Consider the following 17,848-nt stretch of genomic DNA (forward strand, 5'->3'; position numbering starts at 1 on the left):
GACCCATTACTAATACAAACAATACCTCAACAGATTATATGGCTGCCCATTGCGATTTATGTTCCGGCTCTAACATTCAGCCAAAGTGAGAATTCATAGTTTGCATACATACATATATAAAGTATATACATACATACATATATATTTACAGATATTTATTTAAATTTCAGTTAGCGGAATCGGAGTGCACACAATCACCCCCGTTGTGATTGCAATATGCACATTCTATACAACAGTGGTTAGAATACAAAAAGAAATTGAATTAATTTATGTTTATTTAATTTATGATTTTATAATTTAATGAAAAAAGGGAGGTATCAAGTGCGTAGTATGGACAGATGTCATTCAGAGCTTGGTTATGTATAGTTCCCTGATCGCATTAATTATTAAAGGTACTTATGATGTAGGAGGCATTACAATCATGTGGCAACGCAACCAAGAAGGTGGTCGATTGAATACTCCAGAGTAAGAAAATGGAATAGTAACTGTCAAATACCTAGAGTAACAATAACTTTATTCGAAAGAATTACTTTAGATCCTACGGTACGCATGAGTATTATTTCTGTTATAATAGGAGGTACATTTTTTAAGCTTCAGAATACCTCCATAAACCAGCCGACAATTCAACGGTTTATGTCTCTCTCATCATTAAAAGCTGTTAAATATACACTTTTTATATTTACTTTTGGGGTAATTTTTCTTTATTTGGGCTGCATATATGTGGGTCTCGTAGCATTTGCAACATATTATAAATGTGATCCAATCTCAACCGGCGTGAGTAAATTAACATATAACAAAATCTCTTAATATGAAAATAGTACTACTAAACCATAAAATACTTAATTATTGTGAAAGCTTGCCGAGGCTCGTGATCAGCTGATTCCACTGCTGGTAATGCAAGTGTTTGGCAAGTTTCCAGGTCTTCCAGGTCTTTTCGTATCAGCTGTGTTTAGTGCAGCATTAAGTTCCGTTTCAACTCTCTTAAACTCTTTGGCAGCAGTGTTACTGGAAGATTTTATTAAACCGAACGTTCGAAGTCCGATCAGTGAAAATACGGTGGCTATCGTTATGCGGACCATTGTAATAGTTTTTGGTGTAAGTGCAATTGGACTAGTATACATTGTCGAAAAAATGGGGATGGTATTGCAGCTATCTGCTACTATGCAATCGATTTCATACGGACCTATGTTAGGCATTTTTTCTACTGGTGTATTGATGCCATGGATCTCAGAAAAGGTTGAACCTTTTATGCTGGCGTGAGCAAATAATACCTGGATTTATTATTTTCAGAGTGTTTTTGTTGGAAGCCTTGTCGCCGTCTTGTCCATGACTTGGATATGTATCAAAGCTCAAATGGCCATTGTGACAGGCTCATTTCGTCACACAAAATTGCCGGTTTCCGTTGAGGGATGTGACTACGAATATGATAACAGTCGCTACCTGAATTCTACGAATGAATAGTAAGTAGTTTGTTTCCTTCTAAGGTCAAAATGTTCACACATTGATAATACATATTACAACTCGTTCTTTTTAATTGCCTTAATAATACCAGCGAGGTTAAGAATGGAAATGCCATACACCATATCTCTTTTCTGTTGTATACAATGCTGGGTGCTCTTATCACCATTGTAGTTTCAAATATCGCTTCACTTTATTTTGGCCGAAATAAGATATCTGATGTAGATAAAAAGCTAATTGCCCCATTCATTGTCAAATATATCCAAAAGCAGAGCTATAAAAATGTTCAAACATCCGAGAAGCTTGAAATGGAGTAATACCTTGGATCACAGAAAGCTACGTAACTACAATCAATTTAAAATCGATGTTAATCAAAATGTTAAAATTTCTCAACTCAAAAATAAAAAATATTTTGAGATTTTTATTTCTGGTACTTACCTGCGTTATATCAAATAACTTATCACAATTTAAAGGTGACTGTTCAAAACCAGTTTTGAAATAAAATGCAGAAGAAATTAGCGGTGGATTTTCTGCTATTAACGCCAAGAGGGTTTGAAAACTGAAGCTGTTAACTACATAATGCAACATGTAATCAGTTAAAATAATAATGACGAATAATGGAATATAGATCTTCGAAATGCAAAACACTAATCTGCCACCATTAGGATATGATTATATCTAGGAAATTGCGAGTGAAGTGAAAGTAGTTTGTAATAGGACAGTCTGAGCTAAGGGAAATTTTTATAAAATTTTAAATAAGAATCTGCGTGAATTCAGTATAGAGGTTTCCGTAGTTAAAATTAATTATATAGAAAAATAATTAAATTGAATTGTACTAGAACTCTATTTGATAGTTAATATTATATAATCTAAATTTTTTTATGTAATTTAATGTTGTTTACGTTTCATACGTCACAATTTATACAGATTTAATGAATGGGAGTATTCACAAAAATTTTAATCATTCTCAAAACTATTGAACAAAACACAGAAAATGTATGTTTATTGAGATTAATTTCTCGCCATTATAACTTCAATGAAAGATACACATTTTCTTATGCTTAAGCATTCATTATGCTATTTACCTGCTTTTGCTGTAATTTTGCTTTCGCTAAAATCGATCTTTTCCCATTAGATATTTTTGTCAGTATTTTTTAAAATAAAATTTGTTAGACATATACACACTTGTATATGTAATCGAATCTTGCTGCCAAAACAAAATGTCTAAATTAGATTTGGAATATTTAAACTTGTGAAAATATATCAAACATTTCGTTGCCTTGTTTTCGAATCCCACTCAGTAAGGGAATCTATTTCTCCACTATCTACCAAAATTGCATATCGTTTTATCGAAATAAAATAAGTGTTGAAAATTGAACACGTAATGAGTTGCTTCCCACGTCCATCGGAATGTTGCTGCTGTTCATCTTGTTCGCCCTGTTGCAATTATATGGGTGATTGCTGCAATATCCGTCGAAATCGGTCCTGTATTGATTGTTTTCCAACGCGGATGATTCCGGATGTACAAGTTCCTCCCAAAAAAACCAAGTCTAGAAGTTCTCCAATTAAGTCTTCCATGACTAAAAATAATAATAATAAACGTACGTCCCAAATTAAAAACGGAAAGCGTTTAAATGTACCAGCCGAAAGCGAACCCAGTATGGAAACTAAAAATCCTAAGCAGACAAAGAATAAGCAAAACTTTCAATACCAGGACCTCAAGAAGCGTATGGAGGTAATAAGTGAGGAAGCAGAACAAGATTCGGATGAAGAACCATTTAGCAGCAAAAATATTCAGAATTCATGTGCCGACTTTCTCAGTATTGTACATGACACGGTATTGGAAACAGTTCAGGTGAGTAAAATGTTATTTGTACGACTATAACCATAATTAATGTTTCTTATTAGAGTTCTGTTGAATGCATGATGCGAAATTATTTTGTCCATACAATGGAAAAGGTCGAAACGTTGTGTTCGCAGATGATGAGAAATGAATGTTTACTAAGCAAAATGTACTTGGATATTTTAGACAGTGAGACTTGAACTTTGAACTGAAGAAGTTAATGCTCTTAATATTTGCTTATTGCAGAAATATCACAGCAAAGCGAGAAAAGTTTACGACAGTTTAAATGTTTGTGTCAATTTATTGCCGAGACTCAGAGAGAAGTTAGCGAAGATCGTACACAGAATCAGAGATGCAATTGTCCGAATTGCACGGGAACGGAAGAATCTTTTATATCACTGGCTAAAGAAAGGGCTTTGTCGAAAGGACGCCGCCTCTCTGGAAGCGGCAATAGTAACGTTAACTTCAATGTTTATAAGAGTGAGTTAAATGCAACGAACTATCGTGACCCCGACAACGAGGTAAAACCTAAAACATCGCTGACAAGCTGCACAAATTTAGCACAGTCTAAGCCTAAACTACTTGAAAAGCCACCAGGTAATATTAGTAGCCTGAGTAATGAGGCAATTCGGCGAAATATTAGACGGTTGAATGAATCTGACCACTTTGAGTTTTCCAATAATCGCAGAATTCCTGAGCCCCCTAGGGTCGATGACAGTTTTAAAATGGAACAGTATGAGAATCGAATAGAAGGTGGCAAATACGTTAGTGTGAAAACAGGGCCAAGTGAAACAAACATGCCGGAAGTAAAACTGTAATGACAGCTATTTTATCCTTTGCCGTATTTTGTGACCAGTAATATTTAACTGTGCATTAAAAGTGGCGATTTGACGTTTTTATTACGAATATTTCGATGAGCCTTGTACGAGTATGTACATATACAGACGAGTGTATTTAAATCATTCTCCAGCCGTTGTCGTACGGTAAAAGGCAGAGACTTCTCCTCTAATTTGCATATACCAGTAGATGTATGTGTTGGAGCAGAAGTTTTCGCTTTTTAACTTATCATAATTTTGATTCTTCCAAATTTAACGAAAGTTTAAATCCTCTAATATATTATATTCAGATATCGAGCCCGAAACAAAAAACATTTATTTTCTTGGATGCGTATTGCGTAAAGTATACAAGGTAAAATTGCATAGAACCAATAACTAGGATGATAATGGTTCATTCTGTTTCTTACAAAAGAGTTTTGCGACTACTTATGCGCAATTGTTTACAGTTATACCAAACACCGATATATCTAGTTATAAATATGTTATAATATTTATATTTATGGTATTTGAATCATTTACCACCTTTTGCAAGGTGTTTAAATGCCTATTCATCCATATGTTAATCATCATTACATATGCGCAGAATTGTTGGAAAAGTGAACTCTGTTACAGGATTTATTGTAGTAAAACGGGTATTGTGAAAAACTCAAATATTTACGTACATTTTTTTATAAGAGCTCTAATAGTTTATGAAATGTGACATTTAAACATATTAGTAGGTTGGCCTCTGCAATTAAAAAAAAATACAAATAAAGGTAGTCCTCATCTTTTAGACCTATGTAAGAGCCGAATTTGAGCTCAATTGGATACAGAGGTAAATATAGAACTTAATTATTTTTTTGTTTAAAGATCACCTCCGTTTTATTGACTCACAGTGGAATTTAGTCGAATTTAGTAATTGGAGGTGTTTTCAAATATTGTAAGAAGAATTTGAACTAAAAATTCAGTGTGTTTAAATAAAAGCAGACTTCTAATTGTTCTAAATGTACCATATAACCGAGCAATTAACTCATTACACAATTAGATTTTGAATAACAATAAAATTGTGTAAAGGACTCTGTGAAGTATGTCCAACGAGAGTAGAAAAACATATACATATATTTAATCGCAAATCAAAATGAATAAAATACACTCAGTCTTTTTTTTACGCGATTGTTGGTTCTGCCACTAATCGCGTAAAAAAAAATCGCGTAAAAATGGTTAGTTTTCCAATATTAACTGACGAATTGGTTCCGAATATAAAAAATATCGCGTATAACAAAATATACGCGCAAAAAATATTCAAAAACAATACAATAAGTTTCAAATTTCAGACTTATGATTTATTCATTCATAACAAAATAAAAAATACAAAACAAAAACCATATATAAAAGAGAACAAAATAGAAAATAGGTAGATTTATTGAAAACACCGTTGAATGCTGTTTAATCACTGTCATTATCCGTAGTGGAAATTATTCTTAGCCGCTTATTTTGATGGCCGGCACTGATATCACTAGAATTTGTACCAGAATCAATAGTAAGAACTATGGATTGATGTTCTGATTGACTAAGCATCTCCGACTGAGTTTGCACCATAAATTCAGTTAATTTTGTTTGAATGCTTCTTTTTGGACCCAATAAATTCCGATGTAGTTCTTTATATCTTAACATGCAGAGACTCAATTCTTTTTGAAAAATTCGTGCACGTTCGGCATCAGTATCATTTGCTACAAAATAATTTTCCAATTCTGCTGCAAGCTTAAGACCTTATTATAGTTAGGCCTTTAGTCTTTTAACGAAATACCCGAAACTGTATACCCATACACTCACACACGCATACCAATATCCACACACTATTAGGGTGCGCCGACATATTCAAAAATTATTACGCTTAAAAATATGTAAACAAGCAAAAAACGAAAAAAAGCAATCGCGTTAAAGTGAAAAATTCGCATAAAAAAGGAATTTGCGCTGCAAAAATAACCGCGTTAAAGTGAAATAGCGTAAAAAGAGATCGCGTAAAAAAAGGACTGAGTGTATAGCAAAATATAGCGAATGTAATGCCTATTACGAGTATTAGTAGCGTGATGAATAACGCTTTAGATGATATCGCCGGTAAGACGGATATGGTACTCTTTACAAGGAGGTACAAAATCTCGATATGAAAACCCTCAAGGCTCTATAGTGTTGAGTTAACAATTAGGGGGCGTACAAAGTATGTGGGAGTAATTTTGGATAGAAAACTGATTTAGAAACAAAATATGAAGAAGAAGAACTGGCCTTATACATTGGTGTTACACAGCGGAAGTCAAGCCAATATTGCTTTAAGATTCTTTGGTGTGGTGAACCGTTGTTGGAGGGGATACAGCAACTTGCTGTTCTCTGCATAGTGGGGGCTCTAAGTACCACACCAAGGCTTGCCATTGAAAGTAACTCATCCCATCGACATTGAAGTGGTAAGCTCTGCAGTAAAATCAGTTGCAAAATTGGTGGTGTTAAGTGAATTCTCCATATGAATTTTTGGGCCCTGCTCAATATGCAAGGATTTGATGGATAAAATAGAACATATACTCTCACGCTATATTTGGGGGACATAAGTAATGACGATACATGCAGAAAGTGCAGGGAAGTACGCATGAGAGAGACGCTGGCTACGCTTCTGTTCAGCATTATCTGGAACTCGTATTAGATATCGACATTTTTTGGTAGTTTATTTTTCTTGGTATTGGTAATGAGCTAAAATAAATCCCACCTGTTAAAATAATAAATAATATGTATAGCTCTGACTTATAACTTCGCCCAAAAATAATTTTTTATAGTATAATTAATCAATGGGGATTGGCGGCTTTTAACGAAAATCGACATAACGTTAATAAAACTAGACGTTTGTATATACATATATAAATTTAGTTTTATTTAAAAAAAATCATCTGTAATTTGTTTTTCTTATTATCTATGCCTATTTTATCTTAGTTTAACATTTTATATATATACAATGTATATTATATATATAAATAAATACATGCAAAAAAGTGCATATTAGCCATATAAGTAAAATATTTTGCAAGTATCTCCTTATATACAAGTATTCATGCATTTAAGTACATCAGCGTCTACACGGCATGTTAGCATAAATATTAATTACTGAAGAGAGGTCTTTAATGACTGATTCTCATGCATCTCTGACAGAGAAATTCGAAGTTTGCTTTTGCATAAATGGCGGACAACTTCCATCTACACAAATATGTATGTATGTACTTATGTGAATTTAGTTTACCAAATCTGTTAAGATGAAAATATGAATGCATGAAATAATAGATACATATCTGAGAGTAGCAGGGAAAGTAAAGCGTTCGCAAAGCGAAAGCAAGCTAAGTTTTATGTAAATCAGACATAAGAATTATGTTCCTTGTATCTTTTTGATTCCGACAATTTACGATTTTATTATTTTTGTATCACAAACAATTCAATATAATTTTAAAATAACTTAAAATATTTAGGTTGTGGGTTAAGATGCAATCTAAATAGTGCACGACATCATACTTCCGAAACGGCTAATGGATCATTTTCTTTTTCACATATTACTACATGTGATGACGCTTTGGTAGAGCGTCGTGATACGGCGAGCGAAGTGGTCAACGTTCGCACTGAATCGCAGCTATAGTGAAGTCGACGGCTCACGGTGCTGCAACGACTTTGTGTTAAAGTACTATTTAAATAAGAACGGCAACAGCATTTGAACCACTTGAAAGGGGGGAAACGGCTGGGAAAGTAACAAAAACCAAAAAAGGGTGTGTTAATGAAACTGAAGCTATTATAATTTTTATACCACGAATGTGTCACTAACCTTAGTGTGCGAAATACTTGCGATGAAAAGACGCAGTAAATGAGTGGGTTCGCTGCAGAATTTAGTGGTGCTAAACTCTGTATAAACGTTGCTATAGCAATATTGGTTTGCGTTTTCGGAATACGTCCAAATACTTGCAGTAAGTCGAAGACAATGTATGGAGACCAACACAGTATAAATACGATGACAATAACAAATGTCATTTTGACGGTTTTTACTTTGGCTCGGGGTATTATTCCGCGAGAGCTGGCTCTTCTACTAGTTACATTGTTATTACAATGTTCTGAGGTCGCAAATGTTAATTCATGATTTATATAACTATATGCATACTTTACCTCCGGATGTGAATATGGAGCCCTTCGCCCAAATAGTTTTGACGATAATCGCATAACAAGCTGAGATGATAAGCGCGGGAAGAATGAATAGTGTTGTCGCCACTAGGCACATATATGTTTGCCATGCTTCTGGCGAACCAAGTTCTATCCAACATTGCATCTGGCCCTGGATTAGCTTTTCTTCGTAAAGAAACAAAATGGGTAACGAGAAAATAACTGATACTACCCATGCTGCTGTAACAAGATGCTTTGCCCTTCGCCCTTTACGAGAAGTTAATGTAAATCAAAGCGCATCTACTGTACAAATAAATTTATCAATTGTTTATAAATAGGTAAGACTCACATGATTTCGAGAAGTTCATTGGGTGAGTTATGGCGTCATAGCGATCGATACTCATAGCTACTAGCACATACGTAGAGGAATATGTTACGCAAACTTGGGAAAAGCGTATGAGCTTACAAGCAACATTACCGGCCCTCCATGAAATTGTTATTCGCCATATTATGTCGGTAAGCACATGAAGCAAACCGACAGAAAGATCTTATGAAATTATATATAATTGTATGTAGAATTAAAGAAAGTTAATAGTTGTAGTGAAAAGTCTATATTTACTTCGTAGAATATATCAAAGCCACTCTTACCTGCGACTGCCAGCTGCCTAATAAAGTAGTTCATTCTTGATTTTCGATTTTTGTTTACAAACAGAACAAAAAGCACTGTAGAGTTGCCGAGCACAATAACAGTGAAGAGTATCCACAGAACTGCGAATTGTTCCATCTGAAAAACAACAAATTTGAACATTACTAATCTATATACATATGTATATAAAACCGATTTGGCTGAAAATTTGTGGGAAAGTAGCTTAGAACCAGGGTAAGGACATACGATACCTTTTATCTCTATATGTCAAAATTTAATACAACTCATAAATACAAAAATTATAATTCAAATGATAAGCATTTTTTTCAAAATTTATACAACATACATATGTTCAAAATTCGTGTTTGTGGGAAAAATAATACAATTTCTAAGTATTTGGTTATATTTGGTTTGGTAAATACGCAGTGAGATAAATTATAACTGGCTCAGTAATTAGACGTTGAGTATATATTATAGCACGTGAATCCCAAAAGATTGATGTCATAACCTTTCCAGCCGACTTTTTCGTCGTTCAACGCCTGAGAACCGGTTCACCATGTGCAGTCCACTAGAATAACTGACGATTGGACTTCAGTGGGAAATGATGGAGCTATGTTTCTATTGTCCCACATCGACCCAAAGATTCGATTTTATTACGATTAAAAAGCACTCAAACACTTCTCAGAATCAGTAATTCGTTTTTTGCAAATATATTTTTATCGGTGGATTTCCCTGAGCCCAAATTCAACAGTATTTTCCCCCAAAAAGCTATTATTTATTAACACACGAAATGCTTTATGATCCATTTTTTGTAAACTAACACAAGTTGCTTCACAAAAATGCTATATCACATTAACTAATAGTTATAATCCGACTAATAGAAATCGTATAGATGGTAGTAGTTGTAGTATCTATGTATGTATCAGCCACAGTGAAGCGTGGACGGGTCCTCTAGTAAACAATAATAAGCAAAAAAAAAATTAATTAGACGAATGCAAAGCAAAATTTTCAGAAAAGTCTTTGTTTTTGCCAAACATCAGGACATTGACTACATTTCTGGAGAAAATTTGCTTAAACTTGAATGGGTGACTTTGTATCTCGTCTTTGATATATATGTACATACATATATGTACATGTGTAATCGAAATAAACTGTGACCATTCTTACTACCCAATATTAATGATATGTTTGATAAAAGAAAAATTTCTAAATGCTGTCGTAAAGTTTAATACGACGACGGTACGGAAAATTTCATAATACTTTAAGTAAATGTGATTGTGGTTCGGACTATCGGTGTACCCATTAAAAAGAAAATATTAAAATTATTATTAGACATGGTTGTATGTGTGTATGTATTTTAAAAGTATCTATTATATAATTTGAATTAAATCGGTGATTTATAGCATAAGCCTAATTCCAGTAACTGCTTCTATACTTGTATGTATAGGGTTTTTCAAGACGCAATATTTTTTCCTGCTCTCTTGATATTTCTCTTCAATAAGGTTTGCCATTTCGTTATTTAAAGATATACTATCCAGCAACGATTCAAAATTATTAAAATTTACTACCGAAATTCGGAGTCAGTTACCTCAACTTTAAGAGCTATCCATGTATATACGTATATACATGCATGTACGTATATTAAAAAGCCAGCAAATTTAAAGCATTATGACCCAACGGTATACTGAAATCACAACGAAATAGGGTAAATATTGAATAATGTGGTTGTTTACCTTTAAAATAACCATATAACGATAATGTACAAATGGGATTAAGCCATAAATGCCATCATACAAGTTTTATAATTACTAATCAAATAATTAATTTTCTATAGTACTGTAAGTATCAATAATTAAATTTAAATTTCGGTGGCACCAAGCCTTTTTGGAGGGCCGGGAAGAGGTCGCTGATGAAGACAGTGCTGGGAGACCTGCGACTTCGACAATCACCGACATCGCGACAATGTGACTCGTGTGCGCAATATTTTGAATTCAGACCGTCGACTAAGCATTCGTTTAATTGCCCAGATGATAAAATTTATCAAATTTGTCTTAAACATGCGCAAGGTGTGCGCGAGGAGGGTCTCAAAAGGCAATCTTCCGAGCATGCACCTCGGCACTCAAGGCTATTACGGAGAATGCCGTCCGTGGCGCCTTCAATGCTTGGAAGGGGCCTATTTTGGAAGTTTTTAAATAATAGTAACGATTGGTTCAATAAAGTTTTTTAAATCAACTCAGTCCTGTTACTTTCCGCATACACTCTTTAATAAATGGTTAAAAGTTTGGTAGAAGTGGATGATTTTGTGTTCCATTGTGTTATCAATAATTTTTCAATTCACTACTTTGTGCGTATGAATGCATATTTACAAATAAATGTGCATTTATATTGTGGCCGTACATGTATACATTAACGCAGGTATTTGAGCATTATATTGTTTAACGGCCCGCAAGCCCATTTTTAGACGTTTAATACATACATACGTGATGCGCTGCGAAAAGCTTTCTTTGGATAAAATATGAAAGGAAAAGCTAGCCGCTGAGATTAAAGATGTAAATATGCACGTCGCGACAGCAGTTACATGCACAAATACACATGTATTCATATATTGAGTCGCGCGTACATACATAGGTATATACGCACGATTTGAATAATTGTAGTCATGGCAACTAAGGCGTAGTGACATCTTCTCAAGTCTGCTGTTCTGCCAGCCTAGAAAATAAGTAAAAAGTAGAGTAAAATCTGTCTGTCCTAAAGCAAAGATCCCCTAAAGAGAAAATAAAAATAATAATCCGTATGGGGTAGAATTTATTTTCACTTGTACATATTTCTGTACTCACGCATTCATATTCTATTAAGAAATGTTTGCGATGTAAAACTCAATACCCTGCGAATATGAGATGGAATGACTAAGTAGAAATCAGAATGACTACTATTGTCATTAACACAATTAATTAATTTTTTATTCTACATAATTCGTTGAGACATTTTGTATGTTGTTGAAGAACATCATAGAACAGGAGCCACTGATTAAATAAAGATTTTTTGGATATGAACTATGGGCACACCAGGGAGGTATTTTCAAGTATGATTTTGGGGAAAGTGTGGATGAATCATGGCATCAGTATTTTTATGCTCTTGCAACATATTGCTACAGAGTATAATGATTTTGCTCAGCTCAAGTTTATTTGTAACACCTAAGACTTAACTTTATAAATATAAAGTTGTATATATACATATGTACTATATGTATATATAAATGATCAGATGATGAGACGAGTTGAAATCCGGTTAATTGTCTATCCGCACGTGCAAGCTGTAACTTTTGGGAAAATGAAGACGTCTTGATGAAACTTTGTTTACATAAGCTCTTTAGCATCATTAGAAGTTCGGTATTATAATAGAATACCTATAAATGGAAAACCTATAAATTGCCCTAACTAAGCCACAAATTAAGATATAAAACTGTAATATGGTAAAACGAATTGCATTAAAGAATAAAAATTCTCAAAATCGAACCATATCTGTTCAAGCCTCCAGATACCGAACATGGACACTTCAGTGCCTTGGCTGATTTTTTTTATCGAAAATATTGATCAATTAGCGAAATATGTAATTGAAGTTCAAAGATAATCCTTTCCTGATAATAGTACATATGTATGAAGAAAATGGGTGGATTTGGGTCAATATATCCTCTTTTTCTGTTAATACTAAGTAGTAGTTTGAAAAAATATATAAAATTGGGTCAATACTACCCTTATCTCCTAAGATTTTCAAACATCTGGTCTGCTATTATTTAATGCCAAAAAATTGTGAAATTATTTTATATGAAATGCATCATAAATATTTTCGTTATTCTAACAAGCCTTTTGCCTAATATGTATGTCGGTCAGCGTGCAGAGCAATGGTAAAGGTTAATGCAACAAGCTTTCTCTCTCCCAGGATATTTTATGAAATGAAGTGAAGAAAGCTTCTTAAAAATTATATTAATGGTTTAGCGCTGAATATGAATGGACGTGGTTTGGAGTCTAAGCCTCATTTGCTTGAATTCCGATTCTCTGGTTGACGTTTTCCACATAAACTCAATATATTTAATTTAGCCTTCTCGGTTGACATAAATCTCATTTGAAGATGATTTTAATATAATATGGCGTACGCGAAATAAAGTATGGCATTAAAAATAGAACTGTGAATTGTTTGCCTTTTTAACATAAGTGAGATATAAGCTATCCCATCTTTTCAGTTAGATTAAACTGGATTAAAGTTTTACTAAAATCGGTTCAATAGCTAAGCAGCTTACGCCAGACAAAATGGACACGTAATTTGTACATGAATTTAAAAAAAAGTAATAATTTTGATTACAATGCCATTCGGAAAATTCATTATTTTTTCCATTGACAAAAATTTACTGAAATCAATTTAAAAATTAAACCTCAAGTACGTCTCTTGGATTTTTAAACCTGCAATAACGCTTTTCGCCTTTATTGATAAATAATATTTTTCCTTTATTGAATTGTTTGTTATACTATTATAGTTTACTGTAATATGGATGTATCAGTTTAAAATCCTGTCGCGGCGTTTCAGCTTTGACGTCACTGCCTGTCCATGTCAAACTACGATTCTTGGTATGTTAAATGAACGTATTCGAATATGTATACCATTCATAGTCTAGAAACTTCCTTTAGTTGGAAAAGAAATGACATCGCCGACACAAATTTCTAGTAAAATAAAGGAAAAGCAAGGTCGTGGTTTGAACTGGTGGTTATGTGAATGCTATGTAATGATGTGGTTGACACCAATGAAATAAGTTAGTGTCAAAAGACAATAATATTTAACGCACAATTCCTAATAAAATGATTTCCATCCACTATTGGATATGTCTAGGGATTCATCAAATTATTCGACAATTTTCGGTTTTGCCAGTATTTACATATTTACATATATTCAGTTGTTTAACTAAGTGATTTTTAAAGAAATGAAATGTGCCAATGAGTACTTAAAAAAACTTGTGGATTGTGCACAAAATTATTATTGCTACCTCTTTCTTTGATTAAGATTTTACATCAAATTTTGTCAGTAGTGTATCAATTACAAATTATTATCTATTTCAGACTGAATTGAAATTGTAATTTGTTTCATACGGCATTTAAGTCTGTCAAGTCAAAAAAATGATTAGTTACATATGATATAGTTGTAATTATATCAATGCACATATGTAAATACTTATAAACGGGTAAACGTTGCAAATTAGTATAATAGTAAATATGTATGTATAGTTTGTACGTCACTCACCTCGTAAAAATAGAACGAATTTAGTTTATCATTTCCTACACTCTCTGTCGTCTCTGTTGATGGTCCCAAAATATTTCCCAATACATCCTTCGAAACTTTATTGCCACCGTTAAATGATGAAGAAATATTTTGCTCAATCAAAACTGGATGAAGATCGAATGATGCCATTGACAAAGTCGTAGTCGGTGGTGTAGACGTAAGGACAGCATGAGATACAGCCGCAATGAAGTGAGAGTAGGTAAAGTTGCTTAGTGAAACGATAGTGCTTGTTGCAGGAGTGTTGCTATTGCTTACTTCTACGTAATTGAAGTCATTAGCAGTGCTATTTGGGTTGTCAATCGCGGCAATAACAGCGGCACTTACATTCGAATTTGTCGTTGCTGAATTATCAGGAATGAAAGGCTGTGGAGTATGTTTGTAGGCCAGCACAACTGGAGGCTCCACTGTATACAAACGAACATTAATACCACCCATCACATAGCCTAATACATATGTATATAAGTATTATTCATTGTTATATCGTGAATTGCAAATTTGTATTTCTTTTGAGAATTGCGGATTTAATTCAATGGTTTTCTCCGATAAATTAAGGTCGTCGCAGATCCCACTACAAATTTGGTTAAAAGTTAAAATTTTGAATTTGCCACTTAATTTTTTTTGGGTTTACGTTTCAGACTGGAAGTAGAGTTACACATAAAATGTCGAACAGACTCAAACCAATAATACATAATTAAGAACGCTGCAAGAAGTAAAAAAAGTTGTTTATATAACTTGTATTTACATACAAATGATTATTTTCATTCGATAAATAAATAATGTAGGACTGCCAACAACGCAGAAGTATAAATTTTGTAGTTTGCTAAATGAAATCAAAATAATTTAAATTTTCTATCTAAATGAAACAAATTCAAACTCTCCGTTAGTTTCTGTCGGAAATATATTCACATCCTTATTATCTAGTCATTGCCACGTCCATTTCTGATTTAGCGACGGCCTAATTACCTTCTTTTACTATCTGATTTTTATGAAATACATGTACATATGTAAATATGTATGTACGTGCATGTACATATAAAAAATATTGTATGTACATTACATTATAGTACTGCTAATAGTTCATTTATGTAATCATAATATTTGAAGGATTAATTAACCAAAAATAAAATTTAGTAAAAGATGAACATTTCCTTTTATGCGCAATACGTTTTTTTTGCATCTGGTACTTTGAAATTAAAGAATTATAAGAATTTTTTAGTTCCATTAGAAACGCAATTAATTGCGTTCGTCTGACTTTTTATGCCAATCTTATTTAAGACATGTACATATGTATATAATAAATAGGTCATTATAATTTTTAATATTGATTTTCGGATGACTTCATACCGTAAATATTGGTCATATATACAAGCAGCACCAATGAAAACTTAGGCGATGTGTTTTGCTCACCTCCGCGTAATGGAAGAAATGGGTACTTACATTCTCTTAATAATAGAAATATTTAATTAATTCTGTTTTTTTGTGGGAGGCAGTAAGTTGAAATAGCGCATGATGCCTATTTCACAAGGACTAGCGAACAGTTCATCATCTAAGTTTCTGTTTTCCCGCAATACCACTTTTCATAGCTTTTTAAGGCCTTGATTCGGTTTATAATTAAAATATACAAAGTATAAATATAATCATATACATATTATGTATCTTATATTCAGTGAAATTTAGTGAGAAGGGTTTCTTGACCAGATTTTGGATTTTGAAATCCTGTTTTGGTCTCAATACAATGATAATTATTAAAACGAATGTGTACTCGACTAACTAGCCAAATTATGGGTTTATAACCCTCTGGTTGTCCTAAATATTGCTATCTTACAGTACTATTGAAGGCGAACAGTTCAATATTTATAATAACTTTTAACACTTTGTACTCTTTTATAAATAGGTAGTACAAAAAACGTATGGAGTAAAATAAGTTTAAAGTTTTGTTTAATGAGGTCATTTAAAAGATACAATATTATTATTACGCCTATAATGCGCCATTAAGTTATTACTATGTCAACAGTGTAAGAAGGGCTATCCATGGTTCGAAAATCATAATGCATATTTAGTGTTTCGCAATCCTATTTATCCGTTCGTGCAACAGATAATTATTCACACATATACATACATATGTATGTATATGTAAGTGCATTCCGTGTACACGTTACCATATTGCTTTTGAAAATTATGGAAGATGAAACGAGTGCGCTGGAAAAGAAATTTTTTAAGTTTTTAAAAGTGTTGCATTTTTTAAATTTAAAAATATATTCATATTATACGCAACCTATAACTCTTTGTCCAAAATATATTTAAATATCTACATATGAGTATTTGCAAGTAATTTAGCAAATGATAAAGCAAAGCAAAAACCTTTGATATTAGACACCAAATTAGTAGATATTTATACCATATAGTATACATATATTATCACCACTTTCCTTATCACTCGCCATATGTACATAAACTGGTACACCCCGTTTTAAAGTCTTATAACGCTGGTTTCCATTTATTGTTACAGTTATACATACACGTATGTACATATGTAAATAAGTGCATAAGTACAGATATATGTATGTGTACTCATTATGATGCAGCGTGATACTTTTGAATTTAGTTTAGCCATAAAACTTGTTTTTAAATATGCATTTCTATGTATGTACATACATATGTACATATGTGCAATAATCCAACACGGTGCAAGTGTCAGAATTACAAATATTCTGCTTTAAAACACTAACGTTTTTATCACAAAACAATTAATTTCAACCAATACGTTATTCGACTATAATAAGGGAAGTTATGATTTACCGGTTATTTAATGATTTCGGTGCACGCTTTTGAATATGCACTTCATGTATATACATACATATGTATGTATGTAGATGTGCGGTCATACACGGATAAGTGCTTATGCATACGTATGTACATACATAGATATATATTTCCAATATATGATGGTTGCACTATTTGCAGAATCCACTTATCTAATCTCATACATAGAAAACACTTCACGGGACACGAAAAACCAATTGCCACGACAAACGTAAGTCTGTATGTGCTTATCTTTCGTCCATACGTTTGTTGCTTACATCACTTAACACTACCAATCGAACGTGTTGCTCTCACGGAAGGCGACGACATACTAACAAATCAATTGGTCGCGTCTGATGCTACTGCCAATGTAGCCGCTGTAGCTACAAATTTATAGACACTTCTTTTGCTTTTGCCTTTGTACCATGCTGCTGTCCTTTCAAAGAGAAAGCTTTGTTAATAGCAACATAAATATATCTGCGTCACGAAATCCATGTGAGAAATCCAAAAATGGCCTTTGTGGAAGACGAATGGTCCACATAAGCGTCATCTTTAATTTTGGTATCTAAAAGCACAAATTCCGATTGTTAAAGTTAACAACATTTCTGGTTATTACTTAATGCTTATGTACGTACACATAGAAATAAGATGTAAACTAGTACCAAGTGCAGCAGCCGTCAGTTAAAACCCTATACATATATTTATATACATATACGTATATATGTATATGTAGGTATTAATATAACGATTTAAACAGAAAATAAAAGCTCATACTTT

The 17,848-nt window shown here is 33.1% G+C and overlaps 3 protein-coding genes across 4 annotated transcripts; 2 read left to right on the top strand and 1 right to left on the bottom strand.

Annotated features, from left to right (window-relative positions):
- The first annotated feature begins 815 nt into the window (after positions 1 to 815).
- LOC120776103 (sodium-coupled monocarboxylate transporter 1-like) lies at positions 816 to 1,882 on the top strand. The gene is made up of 3 exons (XM_040106596.1): positions 816 to 1,236; positions 1,291 to 1,460; positions 1,553 to 1,882. Exons 1-3 carry the CDS (start codon positions 895 to 897, stop codon positions 1,773 to 1,775), a joined length of 735 nt encoding a protein of 244 aa, XP_039962530.1. The 5' UTR covers positions 816 to 894; the 3' UTR covers positions 1,776 to 1,882.
- Positions 1,883 to 2,403: 521 nt separating this feature from the next.
- Positions 2,404 to 5,267, top strand: LOC120766692. Its single transcript, XM_040092338.1, has 3 exons — positions 2,404 to 3,313; positions 3,367 to 3,490; positions 3,548 to 5,267. The coding sequence occupies exons 1-3, from the start codon at positions 2,843 to 2,845 to the stop codon at positions 4,117 to 4,119; spliced, it is 1,167 nt and encodes a 388-aa protein (XP_039948272.1). The 5' UTR covers positions 2,404 to 2,842; the 3' UTR covers positions 4,120 to 5,267.
- Positions 5,268 to 7,135: 1,868 nt separating this feature from the next.
- Positions 7,136 to 17,534, bottom strand: LOC120767014 (cardioacceleratory peptide receptor). 2 transcript variants are annotated; one of them, XM_040092842.1, is made up of 7 exons: positions 17,191 to 17,534; positions 14,231 to 14,673; positions 8,944 to 9,079; positions 8,645 to 8,842; positions 8,302 to 8,562; positions 7,967 to 8,249; positions 7,136 to 7,882 (listed from the first exon to the last, which is right to left on the bottom strand). In XM_040092842.1, the coding sequence occupies exons 1-7, from the start codon at positions 17,252 to 17,254 to the stop codon at positions 7,657 to 7,659; spliced, it is 1,611 nt and encodes a 536-aa protein (XP_039948776.1). In that variant the 5' UTR covers positions 17,255 to 17,534; the 3' UTR covers positions 7,136 to 7,656. The 2 variants fall into 2 exon arrangements, with proteins under 2 accessions (XP_039948776.1, XP_039948777.1); XM_040092843.1 differs by lacking the exon at positions 17,191 to 17,534 and having other exon boundaries at positions 14,231 to 16,420.
- Positions 17,535 to 17,848: the final 314 nt, after the last annotated feature.

This window comes from Bactrocera tryoni, chromosome 1 (assembly GCF_016617805.1).
Source record: "Bactrocera tryoni isolate S06 chromosome 1, CSIRO_BtryS06_freeze2, whole genome shotgun sequence".
In the NCBI taxonomy this organism is placed as follows: domain Eukaryota; kingdom Metazoa; phylum Arthropoda; class Insecta; order Diptera; family Tephritidae; genus Bactrocera; species Bactrocera tryoni.

Excerpts from the sequence above, each read along its gene's own strand:
- LOC120766692 (XM_040092338.1), top strand. The coding sequence starts at position 2,843 with ATGAGTTGCTTCCCACGTCCATCGGAATGTTGCTGCTGTTCATCTTGT. Across the intron at positions 3,314-3,366 it reads CGGTATTGGAAACAGTTCAG|AGTTCTGTTGAATGCATGAT; the intron begins GTGAGTAAAATG and ends GTTTCTTATTAG. Across the intron at positions 3,491-3,547 it reads GTACTTGGATATTTTAGACA|AAATATCACAGCAAAGCGAG; the intron begins GTGAGACTTGAA and ends TGCTTATTGCAG.
- LOC120776103 (XM_040106596.1), top strand. The coding sequence starts at position 895 with ATGCAAGTGTTTGGCAAGTTTCCAGGTCTTCCAGGTCTTTTCGTATCA. Across the intron at positions 1,237-1,290 it reads TGCCATGGATCTCAGAAAAG|AGTGTTTTTGTTGGAAGCCT; the intron begins GTTGAACCTTTT and ends TATTATTTTCAG. Across the intron at positions 1,461-1,552 it reads CTGAATTCTACGAATGAATA|CGAGGTTAAGAATGGAAATG; the intron begins GTAAGTAGTTTG and ends TAATAATACCAG.
- LOC120767014 (XM_040092842.1), bottom strand. The coding sequence starts at position 17,254 with ATGAGATTAGATAAGTGGATTCTGCAAATAGTGCAACCATCATATATT. Across the intron at positions 8,843-8,943 it reads TAGGCAGCTGGCAGTCGCAG|ATCTTTCTGTCGGTTTGCTT; the intron begins GTAAGAGTGGCT and ends TAATTTCATAAG. Across the intron at positions 8,563-8,644 it reads AATGAACTTCTCGAAATCAT|GGCGAAGGGCAAAGCATCTT; the intron begins GTGAGTCTTACC and ends CTTCTCGTAAAG.